This window comes from Macaca thibetana, chromosome 6 (genome assembly GCF_024542745.1).
Source record: "Macaca thibetana thibetana isolate TM-01 chromosome 6, ASM2454274v1, whole genome shotgun sequence".
In the NCBI taxonomy this organism is placed as follows: domain Eukaryota; kingdom Metazoa; phylum Chordata; class Mammalia; order Primates; family Cercopithecidae; genus Macaca; species Macaca thibetana.
In genome coordinates, this window is record NC_065583.1 from 78376742 (window position 1) to 78399906 (window position 23165).

Consider the following 23165-nt stretch of genomic DNA (forward strand, 5'->3'; position numbering starts at 1 on the left):
TCTTGTTTTGGTTTTTATTTGCATTTCTCTGATTAGTAATGTTTAACATTTCTTTATATGCTTGTTGGCCACATATATGTCTTCTTTGGAAAGTGTTCATGTCCTTTGCCCACTTTTTAATGGGGTTATTTTTTGCTTAAGTTCCTTATAGATTCTGGATATTACACCTTTGTCAGATGCATAGTTTGCAAATATTTTCTCCCACTTTGTAGGTTGTCTGTTTAATCTATTGATAGTTTCTTTTGCTGTACAGAAGCTCTTTAGTTTAATTAGGTCCCATTTGTCAGTTTTTGTTTTTGTTGCAATTGCTTTGGCCTGAGCAGGGACTGGATTCATGTTCTTACTGAGAGCATTGTTTATAGCTGCTATAGATTCTGGATATTACACTTTTGTCAGATGCATAGTTTGCAAATATTTTCTCCCACTTTGTAGGTTGTCTGTTTAATCTATTGATAGTTTCTTTTGCTGTACAGAAGCTCTTTAGTTTAATTAGGTCCCATTTGTCAGTTTTTGTTTTTGTTGCAATTGCTTTGGCCTGAGCAGGGACTGGATTCATGTTCTTACTGAGAGCATTGTTTATAGTTGCTATGTTAAGCATTCTATGACCCAAAAAAGGAGGTTGTTGTGTAGCATGAATGCCTTAGATTCAAAATATACATCATCTAATTCTTCTGCCTACTCATAGAAATCTTCAAGTTTGCCACCTCTATCTAATTGGCTATATGCCTTACTGGATTTTGAATTTTTTGGTTCTTTTAAAAATATAAATGTCTCCCTGCCTAACATTAGAAACTGAATTTTATGAATCCTTCATTCATTTTATTTTTTTTCAGTGGTTCTGTGTAGGACCACTAGAAACTGAATTTTATGAATCCTTCATTCATTTTATTTTTTTTCAGTGGTTCTGTGTAGGACCACACAACTCTTAAGAATAGTAATATGACATTGATTGATTTCTGAGAATCTACCATTGTTTTTTCCTACTTTTTTGGGCCCAACTTCTATTAACAAGCAACAGGAGGAAATATTCAGGGAGAAAAAAATGTAACTGGTTATCTATAATGTTGAAAATAATATTGAGCTCTACTTTACATATTCATTGAAGACTCTAAAGAATCTGAAATATGCACACAATGAAAACCAAATAAATAATTCCAAGCAGAAACAAATATGGTACAAGAAGTGACCATAATATACTACTTGGCTCAGCAATAACAATATTTACATAGTCATTAATACTATAAGAATTGATTAATGACTTAACAATATTAAATTATTGAAGGAAAAAGATGAAGAGTAGAGTTTAGAAGGTTAATTTCTTACTTACCAAAACAATAAGTCAATAAATAATATCTAAAATCGGTAAATCAAAATATAGATGTATAACATTATTATATAGAAACATGGCAGCAAATATCTGAAGAAAAAGTTAGTACTGTTAAAAGGAGATCCTTTTAGAAAATTGGACTTGAGGTAGGTGTGGGTATAGGTCAAGGGAAAAAAACAGGCAAGGAACCAAAGCACTTTTGACGTATTTTGGTACGTCACTTAATTCTCAAGCTTCCCATTGTTAGAAGATAAACAACTCTTTCCCATTAAGGAATAAATTATGTTACCCACCACTACCAGCACCAAAATTTTGAAGCTACCATTTCATGTCATTATAGCGGCCACTTTTTCAGCTCGAAGTTTCTTTCCTTATTTTTTAACTTTTATTTTGGGTTCAGGGGTACAAATGCAAGTTTGTTATATAGGTAAATTATATTTGACCTTCTAGATTATATGTATATATTACTCTAATAAAAAATTTTAAAATTTTTAGAAAAATGCCAACATTTTAAAGTGATATTTATGAACATTATAAATACTTTGTAACATGGGAAATATTGTCCCATATAAAGAATTTAGGAAAGACAAATGTTTTATGATACAATGATTGCAACTACATTAACATGCCTAAGGGTAATGGAAATAAATAACTAAAAGGGATAATGGAAAAATGAAAACAGTTTTACTTGGGAAATGAGATTACAGATGACTGAAAACATTTTTAACTTTACAATATTAGCTTAACATCACTTTATTTCACAAAGCTTTTATAACATATACAATAACATTTTAGAATACACACTTCCTGTGGGATTCTATTAGCATTTTATGAAAAATCTAAGAGAGTCTATTAAATAGCATCCTCATTTCCAGCCATTTATACTCCAATATTATGAAATCCTTTAAGTTCCCTAAATTAAAACCTCCCATTCAAGGCCAGCCCAGGCACACGTATGAAGTCATCATTGAATGCCTAACTTTGCTTTTAAAAACCTCTTCCTACCCCCATGTCTTATTCTGTTCCCTATATGCCAGAATAACATACCACCATCTAGTTCCTCAGGCAAGCACTCTCCTAGAATGCCAACTGTTTCCTGTAGTTTACAGCTTGTTTTAAATTGTGAGATTTGTCTTCAGTGTGGTTTTCTATTGTGGGAGTCATGTGTGTGTCCTGGATTGTGAAAGTGTCTTCATGGTATGTTTTGGCATTTTATTTCTTTTATGGACCTATGGGGCTTATCAACATAATGAGAGGGAATGAGATTTTATATTTGTGGTCCAGTCAGGACAGACCCTTTCCCGTTCCCTCCTTTGTGGATGGAGCCCACTTCCAGCAATCTCTCATGCATATAGTCTACAACCTAAACCCCTGTTTATCTCTTCCCCTAGCTGTAATTTATGTTGACCAAACAAACAAAACTAAAACCAAAGCCAAAACCAAAGGTTAAGGTACCTTTCATATCCCTTGGACAGGAAGACTTCAAGCTTGATTTAGCTGTTGATTCCTTTTACATTCAGATAACTAGTTTTAATTCTTGCTTTTTCACCTGTAACATATATTTCCAAAATAAATATTTTATCTAGATTTCCAAGTGTTTGTAATGGAACAGTTAATTAGGTGGGTTATTTTGCTGTGAAATTTATGACTGCTTTTGAGCACTTTGGTTCCTCATTAGAAAGTAAATTCCCTGGAAACAGGATTTTTCATATTTGTATCATCAGGGCTTAGTGTAGTAACTGGTTTACAACTGACATTCAGCACACATTTAGAGAAGGAATGTCTGTTTTCAGGTCACTGTGAGAAGTGCATACGATTAGCTAGGGGGTTAATGGCCAGATTAATAAAGCCAGCCTTCAAAGGGCATTTGCATTTTAGAAGGGGCTACCTATACGTTTACCTGGGAATTCTCTTTGCTTTCTCAATGATATTTTTAAGGGAGAATCTCCAAGGCTAACATTTCAAACACTAGATCTAGTAAGTAGGTGAGAGTTTTTGAGCAGATAAATTCCTCCCAAATTCCCACAACATACTTAGCAACCAACTTTTCTATGTATATGGTAGCTTCCTGGTTTCACCCAGTAACATGAGGTCATCTGATCCCTATGGTCACACTAGTTTTCTAGGGACATTTTTTTTTGAGGGGGGAGTGGTCAAAATGAGTTATAATAAACTGTTAAAATGAGTATAAGGTCTATTCTTTCTCATAGGGCAAGTAATGTTTTTATTTATGGTTACAGCATTGGTCAGAATAGAGGGCAGAAAGCAATAAGGAATGAAATATTCTTAGAATCACAACATTATGGACTGTAAGAGATAGGTCAGAACCCAGATCTCATTTTACAGATTAGTTTTACAGATGACAGTTTAAACAACCACTCAGACAAGGGTAATAACGCATATATAGTGGGAACACGAAACACATCCTATACACTCAGATTTCCCCTCATGGCCATCTACCTTTACAGTCTAGAAGACTACAGAACCTCTAAATATGTATACTGGCTGTATGTAATTTTTTTCTAGCAGCAGAAATATTTCTATAACTGCATTTCATTTTATTTAGGCTAATACAAAAAAAGTTTGCATTCACAATATCAAACAAAATCCAGAACTAAATGTATTCTGGATAATAACAAAAAGCTATTATGCAAATAAATTGTCTCATGCTGGTAATTCTCAAAATTATTATTATAAGTATCATAATATTAACTGTACTAACCAAGTCAATTCCTCAAAAGAGCATCTGGGGAACAACAGAGTGTGATAATGGGAATCAGTACTAACTTTTAAGGTATATTATTTACCTAAATAATTGTTCAAAAAACACTTGTTGACTGTGAAAGAAAAGGGAGCTAGGAATAGTAGAGGGAATGGTAAAGATTTTAGGGTCTCACAGATATGTAGTGGTAGAGCTGAGATTAATACCCAGGTCTCCTTTTTCCCAACTCCTTATTCTATCCATTAGAGCAGACTACTTTGCTCTTTTCTGAAGAGGCTTCTCAAAAAGTGTAGAGAAAAATCATCATAACCTCACGGTTAAATATAAATATTTTCACAAGCATAAGCTTCATTGTCAAAAATGGAATTAAAGCATCTATTCAATGCTCTATCCTCTTGCCCAGCCTGTGGAAAGCATATGGTAAGATTTTCAGCCACATGATTCCAAACTAGACATTTATCACTTCTTACTGGAGTTCTGAAATTACTCCATGCTTTCCTTGAGTTGTGAATCGATCAGTTTTCACTTTGAAAAGAAATTGCATTTTCCACTGGTGAAGTCAACTCTATTTGCTTCCAATATGAGTGTGGCTCATTGATTCTCTCTTTGTGGGTTTTACATCTATTTCACTGAGGAGGCAGGTGTGGCAATGGGACTTTCAAAAAGACTTCTGGATGACCAGTGAAGAATCAGTTATACAAAATTGTGGTAGTTAATAACACTTGGGACTCCTAGGTCTCATTTCATTGTCATGACTTTTGAGTACAGACATTATAGGACAAATCAGCATTTCTATGTGGCATGAAAAAAAGTCTTAATGATCTGACTTCCAATTTATTCCCCGCACATTGGTGAGGCTGCTTTTTGATAACAGTAGAGCCTGTGTTCTTTTGTTCTCTGTCTCACCCCTCCTCTGCTTTCTCTTTTCTCCTCATTTTTCCTTCATTCATCCATCCACCCACCTACCCACCTTTATCATCAAGCTTTCTATTCAGCATTTATTAACTTAAGACAAATCTATGGCTCTTAAAAGCAGCAAAATACTTTCCGGAGGCATATTCATTTTTTCTTAAAAAAAAAATCCTTCCATGTATCAAGAGGCAGGAGAATGGCGTGAACCCGGGAGGCGGAGCGTGCCTGAAGCACTACATGTAGAATGACAAAAGAGACTGCTTTCCTTGTCAAGTTACATCTTTCTAACTGCTTTAAAATGGGTATCTAAACTGTACATCCACTATCCTACCTGGGTCACAAAATGGTGCCACTCATACCACACAATGTAAGATAGATGGGCGGGAGGGTATCCTTGATTTTGTTTAAATACTTTATTTATTTTTTTAAACACTGCTTTGGGAAGAACTGAATTCTCTTATTTTAAAGATTTTTAAAAGGGGAAGATGCTACAATAACCTTTATTTTTTTGGTTGGTGGGGGGTGCCTGTTAGATTGTTACTAGGCAGGCTGTTTCCCTGGCAACAGGAGCAGCCACAAAAGAGCATTAGGAGTTATCTCGAACATCTTTGACTATAAAAATGCTGAAGAGGCCTGGTTGACATCTGGACTATATACAACTCTATTACAACAAAAGAAAACAAATAGTCCTTCAAATTCAGTCTTCATTTTATAGTTTACCAAATATTATTTCATTTGATTCTGACAACACTACTGTAGGCAGGACAGATATTAACTTCATTTTTAAAATATAATTGAGATGGGCAGTCTAGAGAGAGGCAGGCTTCGTTTGTTGTTCTTCCTCCTCCTCTTCCTTCTTGTCAAAGAATATTAGTAGTGATATCCAGTTTGCAAATGAAGGAGAAATCAGGTCTTAATTTTAAAAATTATCATCAAATATGAAAAGAAACATAAACTATCTTCAACAGAACTAGAAGACACTTTAACCTCAACCCCACAATAGGAGATAGAGCTGCCAGGTGCACTAAAAGTCAGATAGCCCCATATTGCAGCCAAAGTCATTAGACCAAAATACTCCAAAATAGATGACATAATCTGAGACACGGAAACAACAACAACAACAACAACTAGTTCCTTCTCTAAAACAATGGAAATGGGATGAGTGTCAGTAGTAGGGGATTTCCTTGATTCTGTCTGGTACAGTGGCAGGAGGGGCAAAGCCAAAGAAGAAAATACATACATGTCACATTAACAAGCAGTAGTCTGTAGACGTGGCAGACAGGAGAAAAGAAACTCCAAAGATAGTAACCCTGTAGTTGCCAATCTTTGTTGACTGGAGAGAGTAAAAGGCTACAACAGCTCTCTCAGACCCACAATCCTATCATAAGGAGAGTCACTGTCACCTTGGTAGGATTGTGTGAGCTTAAAATGCCAACCTACGGCCAGGCACGATGGCTCATGCCTGTAATCCCAGCACTTTGGGAGGCTGAGGCGGGCAGATCATGAGGTCAGGAGTTTGAGACCAGTCTGGCCAACATGGTGAAACCCCGTCTCTACTAAAAATGCAAACATTAGCCAGGCGTAGTAGTGGGCACCTGTAATCCCAGCTACTCGGGAGGCTGAGGGAGAAGAATCGCTTTAAACCGGAAGGTGGAGGTTGCAGTGAGCTGAGATCATGCCACTGCACTCCAGCTTAGGCACCAAGAGTGAAACTCTGTCTCAAAAAAAAAAAAAAAAAAAAAAAAAAAAAAAAAAGAAAAGCCAACCTACCTACCATATGAAATTGCATTAAAACAAAAACAAAAACAAAACAAAAGCAAACAAAAAAAAAGAAATTGTATCAAATAGATGAGCCAGAAAGAAACTTACCTCATATAAAGATAAGTAATACTTGAGAATAAATCTGCACAGTGTTCATGCACAAACACTTCAAGAAAAGGAGAAACGGAACAAGCAGAAACAATTAGCAGATAAAACCACTCAACAGGAAAGAATGAATCAACTGAGCACATGAAAAATGTCACCAAATATATTGTCATAACTCAAAGAACTTAAGGAAATACAGTTCATAAAGAAATGTAGTTGATCAGAAACATAGCAAAACAACCAAAGGAAATGCAACATAAGCTAACAAAGTTCAGAAAAGAAATGAAAAGGAAAAAATAATCAACTAAAACTGTGCAGCAGAGGAAAAAATACACTAATTGGAGATATATATATACACACACACACACTTTATATATATACTATATATATACTTTATATATATATACTTTTAAAGTATATATACACACACACACATATATATATATATATATACACTTTAAAATATAATTCAAAATTATAGTGAAGGAAAAAACCACTCACAGAACAAGTGAACTACAGCAAATGTGAATAATATAATGCAAGTGTAGTGTACAGTGTACATTGCTGATTATGTGTCCATTATCCATGCCTTCATTATCCAAGATGATTTTGGTCATATATCCTTCTTTTCCATAGAATCACGTGCTTTAGGGCAGTGGTTCTTAACTAGGGCCAATTCTTCTCTCACAAAGGACATTTAGTACTGTCTGGAGACATTTTTGACTGCCACAGTTAGGAGGGGATGCTGCTGGCATTTAGGGCAAGGAGATATGTTCCAGGCCAAAGTCTGATCTGTGATCTTTCAGGCCTGACCATAAGCAATTACAAAGGCTTTGCTTGACAGACTTCATAGGGGAAAGGTTCCCTTCCCACATGAGATTTAAACACAGCCAGTCTCTGGAGGGAGTTGTACCTGGTGCTTAGGTCCCCCTGAGCTGGCCATGTCTATAAACCTAGCTGCATTCCTAGACCAGGTACCTCCATACTGAGTCTTCCTTATCAGGGGGCCTTGGTTGAGACACTTTTCAGGTGCCTCTACAGAGACCTCCCTATTGGTGGGCCTTGACTGAGACACTCATCTCCACTCTAACTCAGTTCTTTTCTACTCCTAGCCCTTCCCTGCTCCCTTTCTGCAGTCCTCAAGGTTCATAAGATGGCAGGAACCTTTTGTTCGTTGCTCCTTAGCATTGAAACAATTTCCTCTGGCTGCACTGCATGTCATCTGATTGACCTATGTCCAGTGCTAGTCCACGGTAGGGGTAAAAATGGAACAACAATGAGCTGGCACTACTTTCCTTTTTGGTCTCTTGCTTATAATTTTATCATAGTAAGTGAATAAAGATGTGATTATTATTTTAATTTCAGCTCATTACCTTAACTGACTCTCAACACTTCACAGCTAGGCACAGAGATCCTACCAGACATCCTGCTATGCACAGAACAGCTTCCTATGATGTAGAATTATATGGTCCAAAATGTCAACGGTGCTGAGGCTTTTCGGGAAAACTGATTCCATCATCTGCTCTAGGGTCAGTAAGATCATGGGAATCTCCTGGAGAATGCTATTTATCTAGGGGTGAGCAGATGATCAAATAAGTTGGCTCAATCCCACTGAAGTAGATCGCTTCATATTAATATTCCAGGATTGGGAGAGAACTTCCCTCAATTTTTATTGTGTTGGACATGAACAAAGAAATACGTAGTCCTCACTGAAACCGACAGCAATCTTGTTAACACAAGAGAAAACAACTTTGGGACACAGTTTATACTATGCCAGAGATGACAGGGAGGTCACTTGGGCTTTTGATGACAATATGGCTAATATAACTGTGGCTGAAGCCAACTCCACCTTTGGACCTTCAGAAATGTGTAATAATAAATTTTCTTAGGATTTAAACTAGTTTCCATTGGAATATTCCTGCTTGCAGTGGAATTTTCCTGCTTGCAGTATTGTTACACAAAGACAAAAAAATTTTAAAGCCATAAAAAAATGCATAATCTAAAAGCAAAGATATATTACATAAAACAGACTACACTAATCTATCAAGTAAAACGGATCTTAAAATTGAATCACAAAGCAAAACCCACTATATACTATATTAAATAACCTAAAACAAAGTGACACAAATACCAAAAAATAAAAAGATGAATATCAGGCAAATGCAAGCCAAAATAAAGCATAGGTCATAATCTTAATATCTGACAATTTATAGAACAAAAAGTATCCAGTGGACAAAAAGGACATGTTAATAATAATAAGGCAAAACCCATAATGAAAATCTAGCAGTCATGAATTTATATGCATCAGAAAACATAATCACATACTATATAAAAAGTAAAGTAAAAACCATTGATAATAAAAGGAGAAATTGACAGTGATCCTTAAGCAAAAAGATATGTTTTTCTCACAATCCATGACAAAGCATATGAACCAAAAGAAAAGCAGTTTATAAAAATCTCAATGGGATACCATCTCACGCCAGTTAGAATGGCGATCATTGACAAAGTCAGGAAACAACAGATGCTGGAGAGGATTTGGAGAAATAGGAATGCTTCTGTTGGTGTGAGTGTAATTTAGTTCAACCATTGTAGAAGACAGTGTGGCAATTCCTCAAGGATCTAGAACTAGAAATACCATTTGACCCAGCGATCCCATTACTGGTTATATACCCAAAGGACTATAAATTATGCTATTATAATGACACACGCACACGTATGTTTATTGCGGCATTATTCACAATAGCAAAGACTTGGAACCAACCCAAATGCCCATCAATGATAGATTGGATTAAGAAAATGTGGCACATATACACCATGGAATACTATGCAGCCATAAAAAAGGATGAGTTCATGTCCTTTGCAGGGACATGGATGAAGCTGGAAACCATCATTCTCAGCAAACTACCACAAGGGCAGAAAACCAAACACTGCATGTTCTCACTCATAGGAGGGAATTGAACAATGAGAACACTTGAACACAGGGTGGGGAACATCACACACTGGGGCCTGTTGGTGGGTGGGGGAGGTGGGGGAGGGACAGCATTAGGAGAAATACCTAATGTAAATGATGAGTTGATGGGAGCAGCAAACTAACATGGCACATGTATACCTATGTAACAAGCCTGCATGTTGTGCACATGTACCCTAGAACTTAAAATATTAAAAAAAAAAAAAAAACTCAGCAATAGTTAAGGAGCTATAATTCATATAAATTATATAGTACACAATACTAAATAGATTTTTTACTGTGCTCTGTTCTGTGAAAATAGAAATTAGATCTTCCACAAAAATTGACCTATATAAACAACACTTTACACAGTAATATTTTGGTACCTATGATTATGTACAGAGGGAAACCTGTTTGTACTTGGACTCGTATCACAAATGACTCCTTCAGAAGGAGTGTAAAAATTGGTCCCATGAGCTGGTTGTGGTGGCACGCACCTATAGTACCAGCTACTTAGAAGGCTGAAGCAGAAAGATTTCTTGAGCCCAGGAGTTCAAGGCTGTAGTGAACTAAGACTGTGCCACTGCACTCCAGCCTGGGTGACAGAATGAGAACTTGTCTAAAAAAGAAAAATGTTCCCAATGGCAAGAATTCTGTTGTTTTGATATCTCCTGACACAGGAAAAGAGAATTAGAGAGGGGCTAAACAGAAGAGATCCCAACCCCAGCTAAATAAGAATATAGGCAGTCTACAGTGTCCAGATAGTAAGGCAAGGATAAAATGATGTAAAGTTAATAAACACTGTACACTATGTGTAAAGCAAACTCTTATAAACACACAAGGACTGATAAATTTCTACTAAAGTATGAATACAAAACAAAAATGTGAAATCTTGGTTCAAACTGGCATGGAACTAGTTAACAGTGGATATTTAGGTCAGACAGAATCAACAGAACCCAAAAAGAAGTCCGGATGAAAACAGAAAATTTTTCCTTGGCTAGTGAGTTTTAAGTGGATATTTCTTGAAGCACTTTTAACTTTTCTCTCATAATTGCCATCTATTGCCTTTGTGCTCTATGTTTACACTAAGTACACTGCCACATGTTTTTGTTACTTTACTGTATTCCCTTCAGCCTCTATATCTTGTCTATCATTGACATAAGGTATTCAGCACACTTTTCTTCTTCACCAAAAATTGCTGTAACACCCCCCACAAATTTGCTAGTATTTGAGAATGGACTATGTAACTCATTTAAACCAGGGCAGCAGAATCTGCCAGCACTAGACTTTAAGGGCTAAGTTAGGTCTGAGCTTATTATATGGCTTTTAAGGGTGAAGGAACTGAATAATATATTATGAAGATTAATATCTCAGGGTGAATAAACAATTCTTCATGCTGGGGTAGTTCACCTCTTTGGGATGCAGGACTGGGCTATAAGAAGAAATATCTTCTAGTATTTAAAACCAAAAATCTCACATCTTCTCAGGACAGAATCAAGTGAGAAACAGATGCTTCAGTCAAACTGCCACTAAATAGTGATAACTATAATATTTTGCTCTGATATAGTAGACTTTTTATTTGTTTTGGAAAATGATTCTAAGATTTTTACAAACAGACTCTCTAGTCTACAGAGCAATACTACTGAGCTGGTGACTACAGTAAAGTAACAGTTCTTGCATAACGATAGAAAAAGTGAGTTGTACTGTACTTTCTAGTTTGGAAAGTAATATATTGCTATGTATATAGCCAATAATAAATTTCATTTAATATGTAAGTAGTAGTTAATAAAAAAAATTCCTGATTTTTCCTACTTTGAAAACTAAAAAGAGATAAGAAAATTTTAAAAATTTACCATTTAAGTCTCTTTGATTCTGGAAATATTTTAATTAGGTTCCACTTTAAAAAAAAAGTCGTTTCCTTATTACCTCCACAGTGAGTACATTAACTACATTTTCACAAACAGAAAACTTACATACATTCAACTGTTTACAAGACATGTCTCCATATAACACATTTACATTCATGTGAAATACATGAACTTCTTTAATTGTATATATTTATAACTCTTACATCTGGTACCTTTTAAAAGAGCTAACATATAGTATGTTTATTTCCTATAAGTTAATTCATATATGACTAAAGTGAGAAGAATCTCTTTTGAAGAATTACGATAGTTATATTCATACCATGGGAAATCTATAGTTTTTCTAAACGTAAGTTTCAAGCTAAAGCTTTAGCAATTTAAGTTATTTAACTAGCAATGCATGAAATTCTTATCAGATTATCCCATTTGGATTACCAGTTTAAGTCATTTCAAGTGGTTCACAATTATTTGTGCATTGGTTGGGGGGAAAAGCACCAAGGATAATAAATTTATTTTTCATATCATAGATGAAATCACAGCACAATGATTTCAATATCCCTTCAAAAATCTAATCATTTATAAACAGCATTTATTTCAAATGCTCAATCTTTAAGCTTTCTTAGTGTGATCAACTGATACACTAGGGATAAGAATGGAAATGGTTAAAAACAGATGCTATACATAATATGTACTAACTTAACAGAATTCAGATTTCTCCTAACATTGTTGATTTCCATTTTTGAACTGACTTCTTTAGATCTAAAAAGAACTCTGAAGATAAATGTAACATTTATATATTTGTCAACTATACTTAAAAAGAAACTCTAAAGGTGCCTTTCTTGTCAACATATGAAACAAAAGTTTTCCTGATGAACAAGGCACCTTGTATGGTAAGGAAATATATAAAGAAAATATTTTCTACAAATTAATATATAAATCTATGTGCACAAAGGTGTAGTTCTCCCAGCTGCATATGTAATATTTTAAATAACATATAATAAAAAAAATTCAAAACACAGATTGAAAATTAGCCCATGTGGCTAATATTCCAGTTGTTAAATATTGCAGCATATATGTCACTGTAACAATTGGGAAAGATATTCTAATCTAAACGGTTAATGAAATCTCTCTGGAAAGATACTTTAAAAGTCCCCAGTATGTAACCCTGGCTATCAAATTTCAACCTAGAAGTTTTTACAGCTAAGATGCAATCCCATGAATATAAAAGTGTGCACAAAGGCCATCTAATCAGACTCTGCAGTACATAGCATTACTGGTGTGACTTTGGTATGAGCCTGCTGGGCTTTTATGTTCCTTTTCATTACTATGTGCACATGGTAAACATCATATTAACAACAATCAATTTTTATCACTATAAGTTTTGCTACTCACAGAATGCCTACAAACATTGTTTTAAACATTTCCAGATCATGACAAAAGTTCCTTACCTGAATATAAACAAAGAAACCCTTAGATTTAAAAACATTTTTAAGTGAACACATAAATGCATAAGGAGAAACATAAGAACATACTATTTTTATAAGTATAAAAAGTTCCAGCTTCTGCTAAGATTTCATTTCTTTTTCCCAGTGTTTTTTTTGTGTTCATGCATTTCTGTTTTGCTAGTTATACTCTTTTTCCGAGATGAGGTATTAGGAACAACTGCACTAGAAGGTCCACTTGCAGCTACACAAAACAAAAACAAAAACAAAAAACTATTGCTTAAGTTTACACAAACAATCCAAGTTCAAATAATACTGCTGATTGACAAAACAATTCTTGTTATAACTGTGATTTAAATGAAATGTAAAAATTTAATATAGCATTTTTAACCTTTTACTTTTCAGAATTCAACACAAATATAGAAAGGTAATGACAATGGACTGTGTTCATAAAATTAATTTCTCATTTTACTCTACATTCTTCCTAGGAAATGAATATATTTTTATAATTTTTAACTACCATTCATTGTGCTAATGATTTTTAAATTTATACTTCTGGCCTGGGCCTTTTCCTTTAGCTCAAGACATGTATATACAACTGCCAATTGAAACTTTCTTTAAAGATATCTGACAAGAAAGACAAACCATGTGCATAAACTGAACTCATCATTTTCCCTACAAGCATCTATTTCCTCCTGTATCTTCTATCTTATCCCACTCTAAAAAGCTAAAAGGTAAGAAAACTAGAAGCACTCTTAACTTAGGAATCATCCTTCCATATCTAAACCAACATGAAGTCTTAATGAATTATCAAAAAACTACTCTAGGCCAGGCAGGGTGATTCATACCTATAATCCCAACACTTTGGAGGGCCAATGTGGGAGGATCACTTGAGCCCAGAAGTTCAAGACCAGCCCTGGCAACATAGTGAGACCCCCTTCTCTACAAAAAACTTTAAAAATTAGCTGGGTGTGGTGGCACACACTTATAGTCTCAGCTACTCAGGAGGCCAAGGTAAGAAGATTGCTTGAGCCTGGGAGGTTGAGGCTGCAGTAAGCTATGATTGCAACACTGTAGTCCAGCTTGGGTAAGAAAACAAGACGTTGTCTCAAAAGAAAAAAATGATAATAATTAATAAATAAATAAAATAAAAAACCATTCTAGGTGGCATTACTTTACTACATTTCTAATATGGATGAATAGATGTATGGGTAAGCTCCTATCAGACCAATCTTCCTACAGATAACAAATATACACTCTGTACTAAATATGAGGAAGAACTACCTGAAGACACTAAATAGTGAACAAGAGCAGGCCGTTACTAGAGAAGAATCAGTACTTGGAAAAAGGGAACAATATGGGATAAGATTCCCCTTCTTTTTAGCCTGAGGATAGGCCCTAATACGCACCATGTACAATGGCTACAAGTCCAACATAAGAAGCAGAAGACAAGTATTGCGGCAACCACAGCTACTAGAAAGTAAGGTGGAAAATCTCAGAAAGGATGAGCCCACAATTCTATTTGTAAATGATGGTCAAATGTATGGCATGAGCAGAGTAAAGTCCAAGGAGCCCAGCTAAAGCAAAATGAACTGAAATTTTTGCCAGCCACTACATGGAACACCATGTTTTACAATCTGAGCTCAGCTAAGGCTAACTCTTTGTTTAAAAACAAACAAAACAATATTTTTTTGGAGGAATATAACAGAAATAACAAAATCCAGAGTTTCTATAACATACCATTCATAATGTCTACAATATAATCCAAAATTAATATACTAAGAAACAGAAAAAGATCTTTCTTGCTGAGAATGCATAAATTGATACAGATCTCTTTGGAGATGAGTCAGATTAACAGACAAGAATTTTAAAGCAACAATTCTAACTATGCTCTAGGACAAAGACACATAAGTTTATAATGAATAAAAAGAGAAAAATCCCTGCAAAAAAAACTATTTAAAAGAATCAAACAGAACATCTAAAAGAATAAATACCTGAAATAAAAGGTCTGAAATAAAAACTAGATGGGTTTAACAACAGAATGAAAAGTAAGTAAAAGTAAACATCAACCAAATCAACCAAATCAACATCAACCAAATCAACATCTTTTTTGGAGTATTACCAAAAAAGAAAAAAATATAGACATAAATATGCCATAGTCAACCTGCTGAAAATCAAAGATAAAGAGAAAACACTGAAAGCAAGCACAGAAAAACAACCCATTGCATTTATGCGAACAGTAATTCAAATTAACTAAGTCTTCTTATCAGAAACAATGGGAACCAGAAGACAGTAGAATATCATTAAAGTGCTGAAATAAAAAATTTTCTACCCAGAATTCTCTATTTGGCAAAAACTACACTGCAAAAATGAAGGCAAAATAAAGCCATTTTTCAGACACAATAAAATGAATAGAATTTGTTGCCAACAGACCTGCAGATTAAGAAATGCTAAAAAGCTTCAGGCTGAAGGCAAATGAAACCAGATGGAAACACAGACTTCAAGGAAGGAATAAAGAGCAAAAAATGTGGCAAATATATAGATAAATATAGAACCTCTTTCTCCTCTAAGTTTCTTTAAAATACATATGACTGCTTAAAGCAAATATCATAACATTGTATTATAGTGTTTATAATATATGTGGAAGTAACACATAAGGATAACTATGTATAAAGAATGGGAAGAGGGTAAGGTAAATGAATCTATACAGTGGCAAGGTTTCTCTATTTTACTTTCAGTGGTGCAAAATTAACCCTAAGTAGATGGTGAAAAATTAGGAATATATATTTAGAGCAACAACAACAACAACAAAAATGCAAAAAGATATAGCAAAAGTCCATAGAAAAAGTTAAATAAAATTCTTAAAAATATTGAATTAGTACAAAATAAGGTAGAGTAGGAAAGAATAAAGGTATAATCATCAAAAGGAATAACAGAAAACATAAAGTAGTAGACTAACCTCAACAGATCAATAATTACATTAAATGTTAATGAACTGTAAACTGCAACTATAAGGCAGATATTGTTAGAATGCCTTAAATAAGAAAGTTTGATGACCTATATCACATCAGATAAAACAAACCTTAAAAACAAAACATTAATGGAAATTAAAGAGAAAAAAAGTCATGATAATAAATGAGTCAATATATTAGGAAGATCCCATAATCAAATATGCATTTAATTATATAACAGAGCTCCAAAACACACAAAGCAAAAATCTGCCAAATGAAAGGGAGAAACAGACAATTCAGCAGTTGTGAGTGTAATTGCTCTCTGTACAATTGATAGAACAAGCAATCCCTTCCTTGACCACCTCTCTGCCAAAGAAAAACCAAATAGTAAAGACTCACTATCTGAACATTATCAACAACCTTGACCTCAGGCACAATGATAAAATAGTGTCCATTAGGATCAATGAACTATAAGACAAACATTTGGGTTTTTTTTAGTACACATATTATATTCAAAATATTCCAGATGTTAAGCCATAAAATAAGTCCTACATTTAAAAGACTGAAATGACACGGCGTATGTTTTTATAACTGCAATGGAACTAAATAAGAAATTGATTAAAAACAATAAAAAACCCCTCAATATTTGGAATTTAACCAATATAATTCTAAATATGCAATGGATCAAAGAAGAAATCACACATAAACTAGAAAGTATTTCTAACTGAATGATAATGAAAATACAATATAACATTTGTGAGACGCAACTAAAATGCTTAGAGGGAAACTTAAAGTTTTAAATGTTTGAAATAGATAACAATCAATGACCTAAGAAACTAGAAATAGAGGATAAAAGTAAACCCAAAGAAAGTAGAATGCAGAAAATAATTTTTTAAATAATTAAAATAATTTAAAATAATTTTTAAAAAAATTGTGTTTTAAGGCCGGGTGCCGTGGCTCACACCTGTAATCCCAGCACTTTGGGAGGCTGAGGCGGGTGAATCACCTGAGGTCAGGAGTTCGAGACCAGCCTGGCCAACATGGTGAAACCCCATCTCTACTAATAACATAAAAAAATTAGCCAGGCGTGGTGGCAGTCACCCGTAATCCCAGCTACTTGGGAGGCCGAGGCAGAATTGCTTGAACCCGGGAAGTGGAGGTTGCAGTGAGCAGAGATCACACCATTGCACACCAGCTGGGGCAACAGAGGGAGACTCAGTTGAAAAAAACCAAACAAACAAAAAATTATGTTTTAAACATAAAACCAACAGAAAAACAAAGAGCCAAAAGTTGGTTCTTTGAAAAAGCCAACAAAATTGATAAATCCCTAGTGAGAATGATCACAAAAAAAGAACACAAATTACCAGTATCATGAAAGTTATTACCACATTCATTAAAAAGATAATAAAAGAGCAACAAATTTGACAACTTACATAAAATGAACAAATTCCTAAAAAAAATACAACTACCAAAAGTATCACAAAAAGGAAAGATAAATTCTATCAAAATTAATTGAAATAAAATTAATTCTACCAAACATTCAAGGAAGAAATAAAAATATTATAAAAACTCTTTCAGAAAATAGAAAGCACTTCCAAATTATTTTATGAAGCTAGCATTACTCTGATACCAAAACCTGGAAAAAAGGCATTACAAAAACAGAAACAAAAATACTACAGACTAATATCCTATCTTTTACAAATGCAAATGCAAATTTCTTCAAAATCAAATTCAACTATTTTTTGTCAGCATTTTTCTATCTTAACTTCGTGACACATTTGATTGTATTGTTGATCCTTCCTGAAATGCTCTCTTACCCTGACTTCCAAGATATTATTCTATCATGATATTCTTTCCGTTTCTCTGATATACTTTTCCGGTTGATGATCCTTCTTTTTCCCACTTTCTTATCCCATACAGTTCCATGCTACTCTGTTCGTTTGTCTTACCCTATGTTTTTTTCCTCCGAGAATTTTATAGACCTTCATATATATAATATATCATGACTGAGTAGGGTTCATCCTAGAAATGCAAGGTTGACTTAACATTTGAAATGTCAAATATAACACCATTTGTACTTTATTACTTAAAAATGTATATGAACTAATGCATTTATTATGTGTCTAAAGAACAATGTACTGAGTCAAAATGCATTCAAATCCTAGGTCTACCGACTACTACCTATGTAAGCTGAGATTAAGTTACTATCTCTGTTACTTTTTTCATCTGTAATGGACATAAGAATGGTATTGACCTCTAACATTTATAGTGAAAACTATGAGAATAGAAAAAAGCTTATAATATAAGTAACTATACAAATGTTAGCTTTTTGTGGTATATGGGATGCATCACAACTTATATTTAAGATACTTACTCAATTGTCTGTTGTTTCACATACTTATTAGTTGGAATGTGCAAGGTTCAAATCTATAATATTTGTGGTTTAAGATACTGCCCCTGACTTACAAGGCCTGGTAATCTGATAGTAATCAGGTATACTAGATCAAATCAGTAGCACAGAGCATTATTGAAGTCCATGTTTTGATAATCATAAAAATACATTATCAGTGGAAGAGGTCGGATTGAGTCTTGAAGGATGTGAGGTAAAAGGGATAACATTTTAATAGAAAAAAAAGGCATGAATGCTAAGGGAATTTATTTGGGGAGAAGTAAAGAGAGCAGTTTGGATACAATATAACAATAGCAGTTACCATTTCGTGAGTGTTTACTATGTGTGCCAAGTACTTTATATATAAAATTGCAATTATTTCTGACAATTTTATGAAGAAGGTAGTATTACCCTGATTTTATGACTATGAGACTAAAGATCAGAGAGGTTAAGTAACTTGTCCAGAGTCACACAGCTAATAAGTAGCAGAACTGAGATTTTAATCTAGGTTTCTCTGACTGTTAAGCATAAACTCTTAATCAAAAGAACATTTGAGAGCACTAAGAAGAAAAGAATGAAGACATCTGCAATGAGGCCGTTGTCAAAGCTTTGGAGGTATATGAAATTCTCTGAGGAAAAAATATATAGGGTAAGAAAAATGAATAGAGTATCATGTTCTTGTCTGGGATAAGAAAGTAGAAAGAAGAAGGATCATCAAACAAGAAAAGTAGAGGAATAAGATAAATGGATAGAATATCACAATAGAGTAATAGGGTAAGACAGCATTTCAGGAAAGGCCAAAAATATTAAATGTGCCATGAAGCTAAAGTAGAAAAATGCTAATAAAAGATAGTTAATTTTGGTAGTCATATAATCAGACTGAGAATGGAGAGATGCAAATATTCTCAGTAAAGAGAAAACAATTTTTTTCTTTCTTTTTTTAATACTTGAGACAGGGTCTTGCTATGTTGCCTAGGTTGGGCTTGAACTCCTGGGCTCAAGTAACCCTTATACCTCCACTTCCTGAGTAGCTGGGATTACAGGTGTATACCACTATGCCTGGCCCATAGAAATTTTCATATAAGATGATGCCTTAAACTCAAAAGAAAGGCAAAAGAAGACAGTCCATAAATTAGTTTGGGGAAAAGTGTGATTGTGAAATATATTTTGTGAACAGATGTGGGGAGAGAGGAAGACAACAGACAAAAAACACATATATATCAATAGACTACAATAATAGATTTTTAACCCTTAGGATCATTACGTTCTAGGGAAGTGTAAAGATCCTAATTAAAAACAAATTGAACATTTAAAAAGCAAGTTACTATTCCTCTTATTTCTGGGGCAAATCCACAAACTCAACACACACACCCCTAACCTGGTTTGCTGCTTGCTTTAGTACTCTTTAAGGTAGCTGGTGGTGTTGGGAGGATCTTTGCAGGTGTATACGTATTTAAAGATACTTTTTTTCTCATTATTGGACTGGAACGCAAAGCTGTAGAGGCTGAAAAAAATAAACAAACGTTAATTTAATAATTTCCTGCCAATTATATCTTAACATCACAGAAAATTTCTTATAATTTAGTGAACCTACAAATATTCATAATAACAGAAGAAAATGGTCAAGGTAAGCTTTGCAAGGTAAATTCAGCAAAATCATCTTTTTAAATAAAAAGATAGTTCTCTTATGGCCTTAGACAAATCGATGTTTTGTTTATATTGTAAATAATAAGCATTTAAAGAGTATGCACCAAAGGAATGCCAAGAAGAGAGCAACAGACTTTATCTTTTGCTGACAGAAACTGAGGTTTTTAAGGCATGGAAAAGAGCTAATGGCATAGTTTTCTTGAATGGTAACAGAGTCAGTAATCCCCTCACCAGGTGTGGTAGTTCATGCTAGAATTACAGGCATAAACCACCATGCCTGGCCAGGGACTGGGAGGATAAATTTCAACTGGCTAATATAGAAAAATAATTTGATTTATTTATTACTTACAATTTAGTTAGGCCAAGGCAGGAAGATCGCTTGACCCCAGGAGTTCAAGACCAGCCTGGGCAACACAGGGAGGCCTCATTTCTATTGAAAATTTAAAAATTAGCTGGGTCTGTGGTTCCAGCTACTCGGGAGGCTGAGGCAGAAGGACTGCTTGAGCCCGGAAGGTTGAGGCTGTAGTGTGCCATAATTGTGCCACTGCACTCCAGCCTGGGCGATAGAGCAAAACTCTGTCTCGGGGGCGGGGGGGAATAAAGAGACAGAGTCTTGAACTGTTTTTCTCTAAGAAAAAATAATAATTATAGATTCAGGGATGTTTCATCTACAAATATAATGGTATACTAAACTACCATATTTAGGAATAAACTAATTAAGTTATAAGTAATAAAAGACACTATTTTCCTATATTAGCCAGTTGAAATTTAACTAAATAAGAGGGAGTGAATTTTAAAGTTGGGTTTTTCCGGTTCTCTTTCTAACTAAGACAGAGAAATTGAAAGGTGTAAAAAGGAGAAGTAGGGATAATTCTTAAGTATGGAATCCTCTAGGCAAGGACAGGCCAAAGTAGGGGATATTAGGAAGAACCAATAATCAAATATGCATTATATAACAGAGCTCCAAAACACACAAAGCAAAAATCTGCCAAATTAAAGGGAGAAACAGACAATTCTGCAGTTGGGAGTGTATTTATCCACTACCAGCATGAGCTTGTAGATTTCCTAAACAAAGGGAGATGCAGCGTGCTTTTGAAAATCAAGATGTGGGCTAGTTATGGCAAATGTGCCTTTGCTGGTTGACACCTACAAAGAATGATTATACATTTAACTGAGAGAGCTCAAAGTAGTTATTAATGAAAATAATCTAAGTGATAAAAAGTCCTTAAAACATCATAAAACAACATAAATTTACTTAGCCCTTTCCTGTTTGCATATTTTTACCCTACTCTATGAACTTCCATCACTAACTTATCCTAATTAATATACCTACTCCTTTTTCTCCAACCTGATATTGTCACTTCCCCATTGTAAGCTATCTTTTAGTATTAATATTTATTTATTTTGCCTTAGGTGAGAAAAAAAACTTGGAAGGACAGAGAATGATTAACAGTTCCTTTTCCCTTGATATAAACACCACAAAATGAATATAATTCTATGTATATGATGATATATATATATATCAAGTTACAGCTTGATAACTCAGAGAACTAATTGCAAATAATATAAATATCCTATGATTTAATAAATATTATTCCTATAGTTACTCTATAAAATGCAAGATTGAAATACTTTCATCATAACTGGCACCCTATTTTCTTTGCTATTCAAAAATAATGAGAAAAATAGAAGCTTTAGAAGACCTGGGTTTTAGTCTTGCTTGACCACTAACTCATTGATTTCCTTAACTGTATCTTTCTGTGATTTTTTTCTTTAAATGGTAAAGCTGTTCTTAAGTGAAATCTTAAATTAAATAGACCAAAGCAGATACTCTGGTTGAAGCAGCCATGAAAGACACAAGTCCTAACTATTCAGCATCTTTCTCTTCCTCATGAAATTTCCAGTCTCTTGGGAATACAGTTTGAAGACCAATGAACTAGATTATCTCTAAGGTTTATCCAATTCTATGAGCCACATTAAGTACATTTACTTTCTCATTTAGTTCTGTTAGTAACTAATTGCATGAAATTTTAAGAGAGCTAGAGGGACTGAGGTACAATTTGTATCCATGATATACAGAAGAGCTAATTAGAAATTAGCACAACCGGAACAAGAATCTAATATCCTTTGCTTCATTAATATCCTTCAGTAATATACTCTGATGAATTGAATTCACTAACCACAAAAATGAATCCATCAAAAGTATCACAAAACAAACCTTAAAATGTTATCTTTTTGTAAATATTCTACTAAAATTCTCCTTTCATAACAAACACCTCCTTACTATTTTTATTACCTTCAAATCATTCACTGCAAGTCTTCTAAAATCTAAATAGTATTGATATCTACCCCTAAATTCTTATTTACTAATTAGAATAATTCTTTAATCTCTATTTTAAGATTTCAAATCCTTTCCCCAGGGAAGCAATGAAACATCATTAAGGGTGAAGGGGTAAACTAGAATTTATTCAGGTTCTCTACTGTATTCTGAGGTAACAGCATTGTCCATTCTATCAGGTTATAGAAAATATAAAAGGAGATGACCACCTTCATTTTCCTGACTCTGACCTTTACCACTTGGAGAAGTTATTTCATTTGGAGTATTATCAGTTCTAAGAATCGGACACATATATATGCAAATTTTTAAATTAAGACCTACTTCCTAAAACCATCCCTTAAGTGAAATACTTTAGAACACTCACCAATATACATCTCTATTACTGTTAATGATTGAAAGCTGGCCTCTACTACCAAAAACGGAAGAAAAGGGAAAGGTCACTACTTTGTATAAATGCAGGGGTTATCATTTAGACAGAATATAAAGAGAATAGAGCTCTCTAGAATTATACAATGTGGTGGCCCAGGAAAGAGGAGAGTGACGGTCAGACATAAAAGTGGCATTCATTCCGAGAGCTCTAATACCTCATTTTATTCTTGAGCAAAATTTATTTACAGCACTCAAAAAAAGAGGAATGATATACAAAGAAAGTTTGTCACTTTCTAAGATATGACTAGAATAGTAAGATTCTTAGCTCTAAGCAAAAAGCACTCTCTCCCAAAACTAATGCTTTCCAAACTGGAATTTCCAAAGTACTGA

At 34.2% G+C, this 23165-nt stretch overlaps 1 protein-coding gene across 15 annotated transcripts in view; it reads right to left on the reverse strand.

Moving 5' to 3' along the window:
• Window positions 1–11639: 11639 nt before the first annotated feature.
• PPIP5K2 (diphosphoinositol pentakisphosphate kinase 2) overlaps window positions 11640–23165 on the reverse strand; it is a 77153-nt gene continuing 65627 nt past the window's right edge. For all 15 annotated transcript variants that reach the window (XM_050795439.1, XM_050795436.1, XM_050795430.1 and 12 more), the window contains 2 exons: window positions 19800–19925; window positions 11640–13325 (listed from right to left, as the gene is read on the reverse strand). In XM_050795439.1, coding sequence (XP_050651396.1) covers window positions 13213–13325; window positions 19800–19925 — 239 coding nt within the window. In that variant the 3' untranslated portion in view covers window positions 11640–13212. The remainder of the gene's footprint in view (window positions 13326–19799; window positions 19926–23165) is intronic.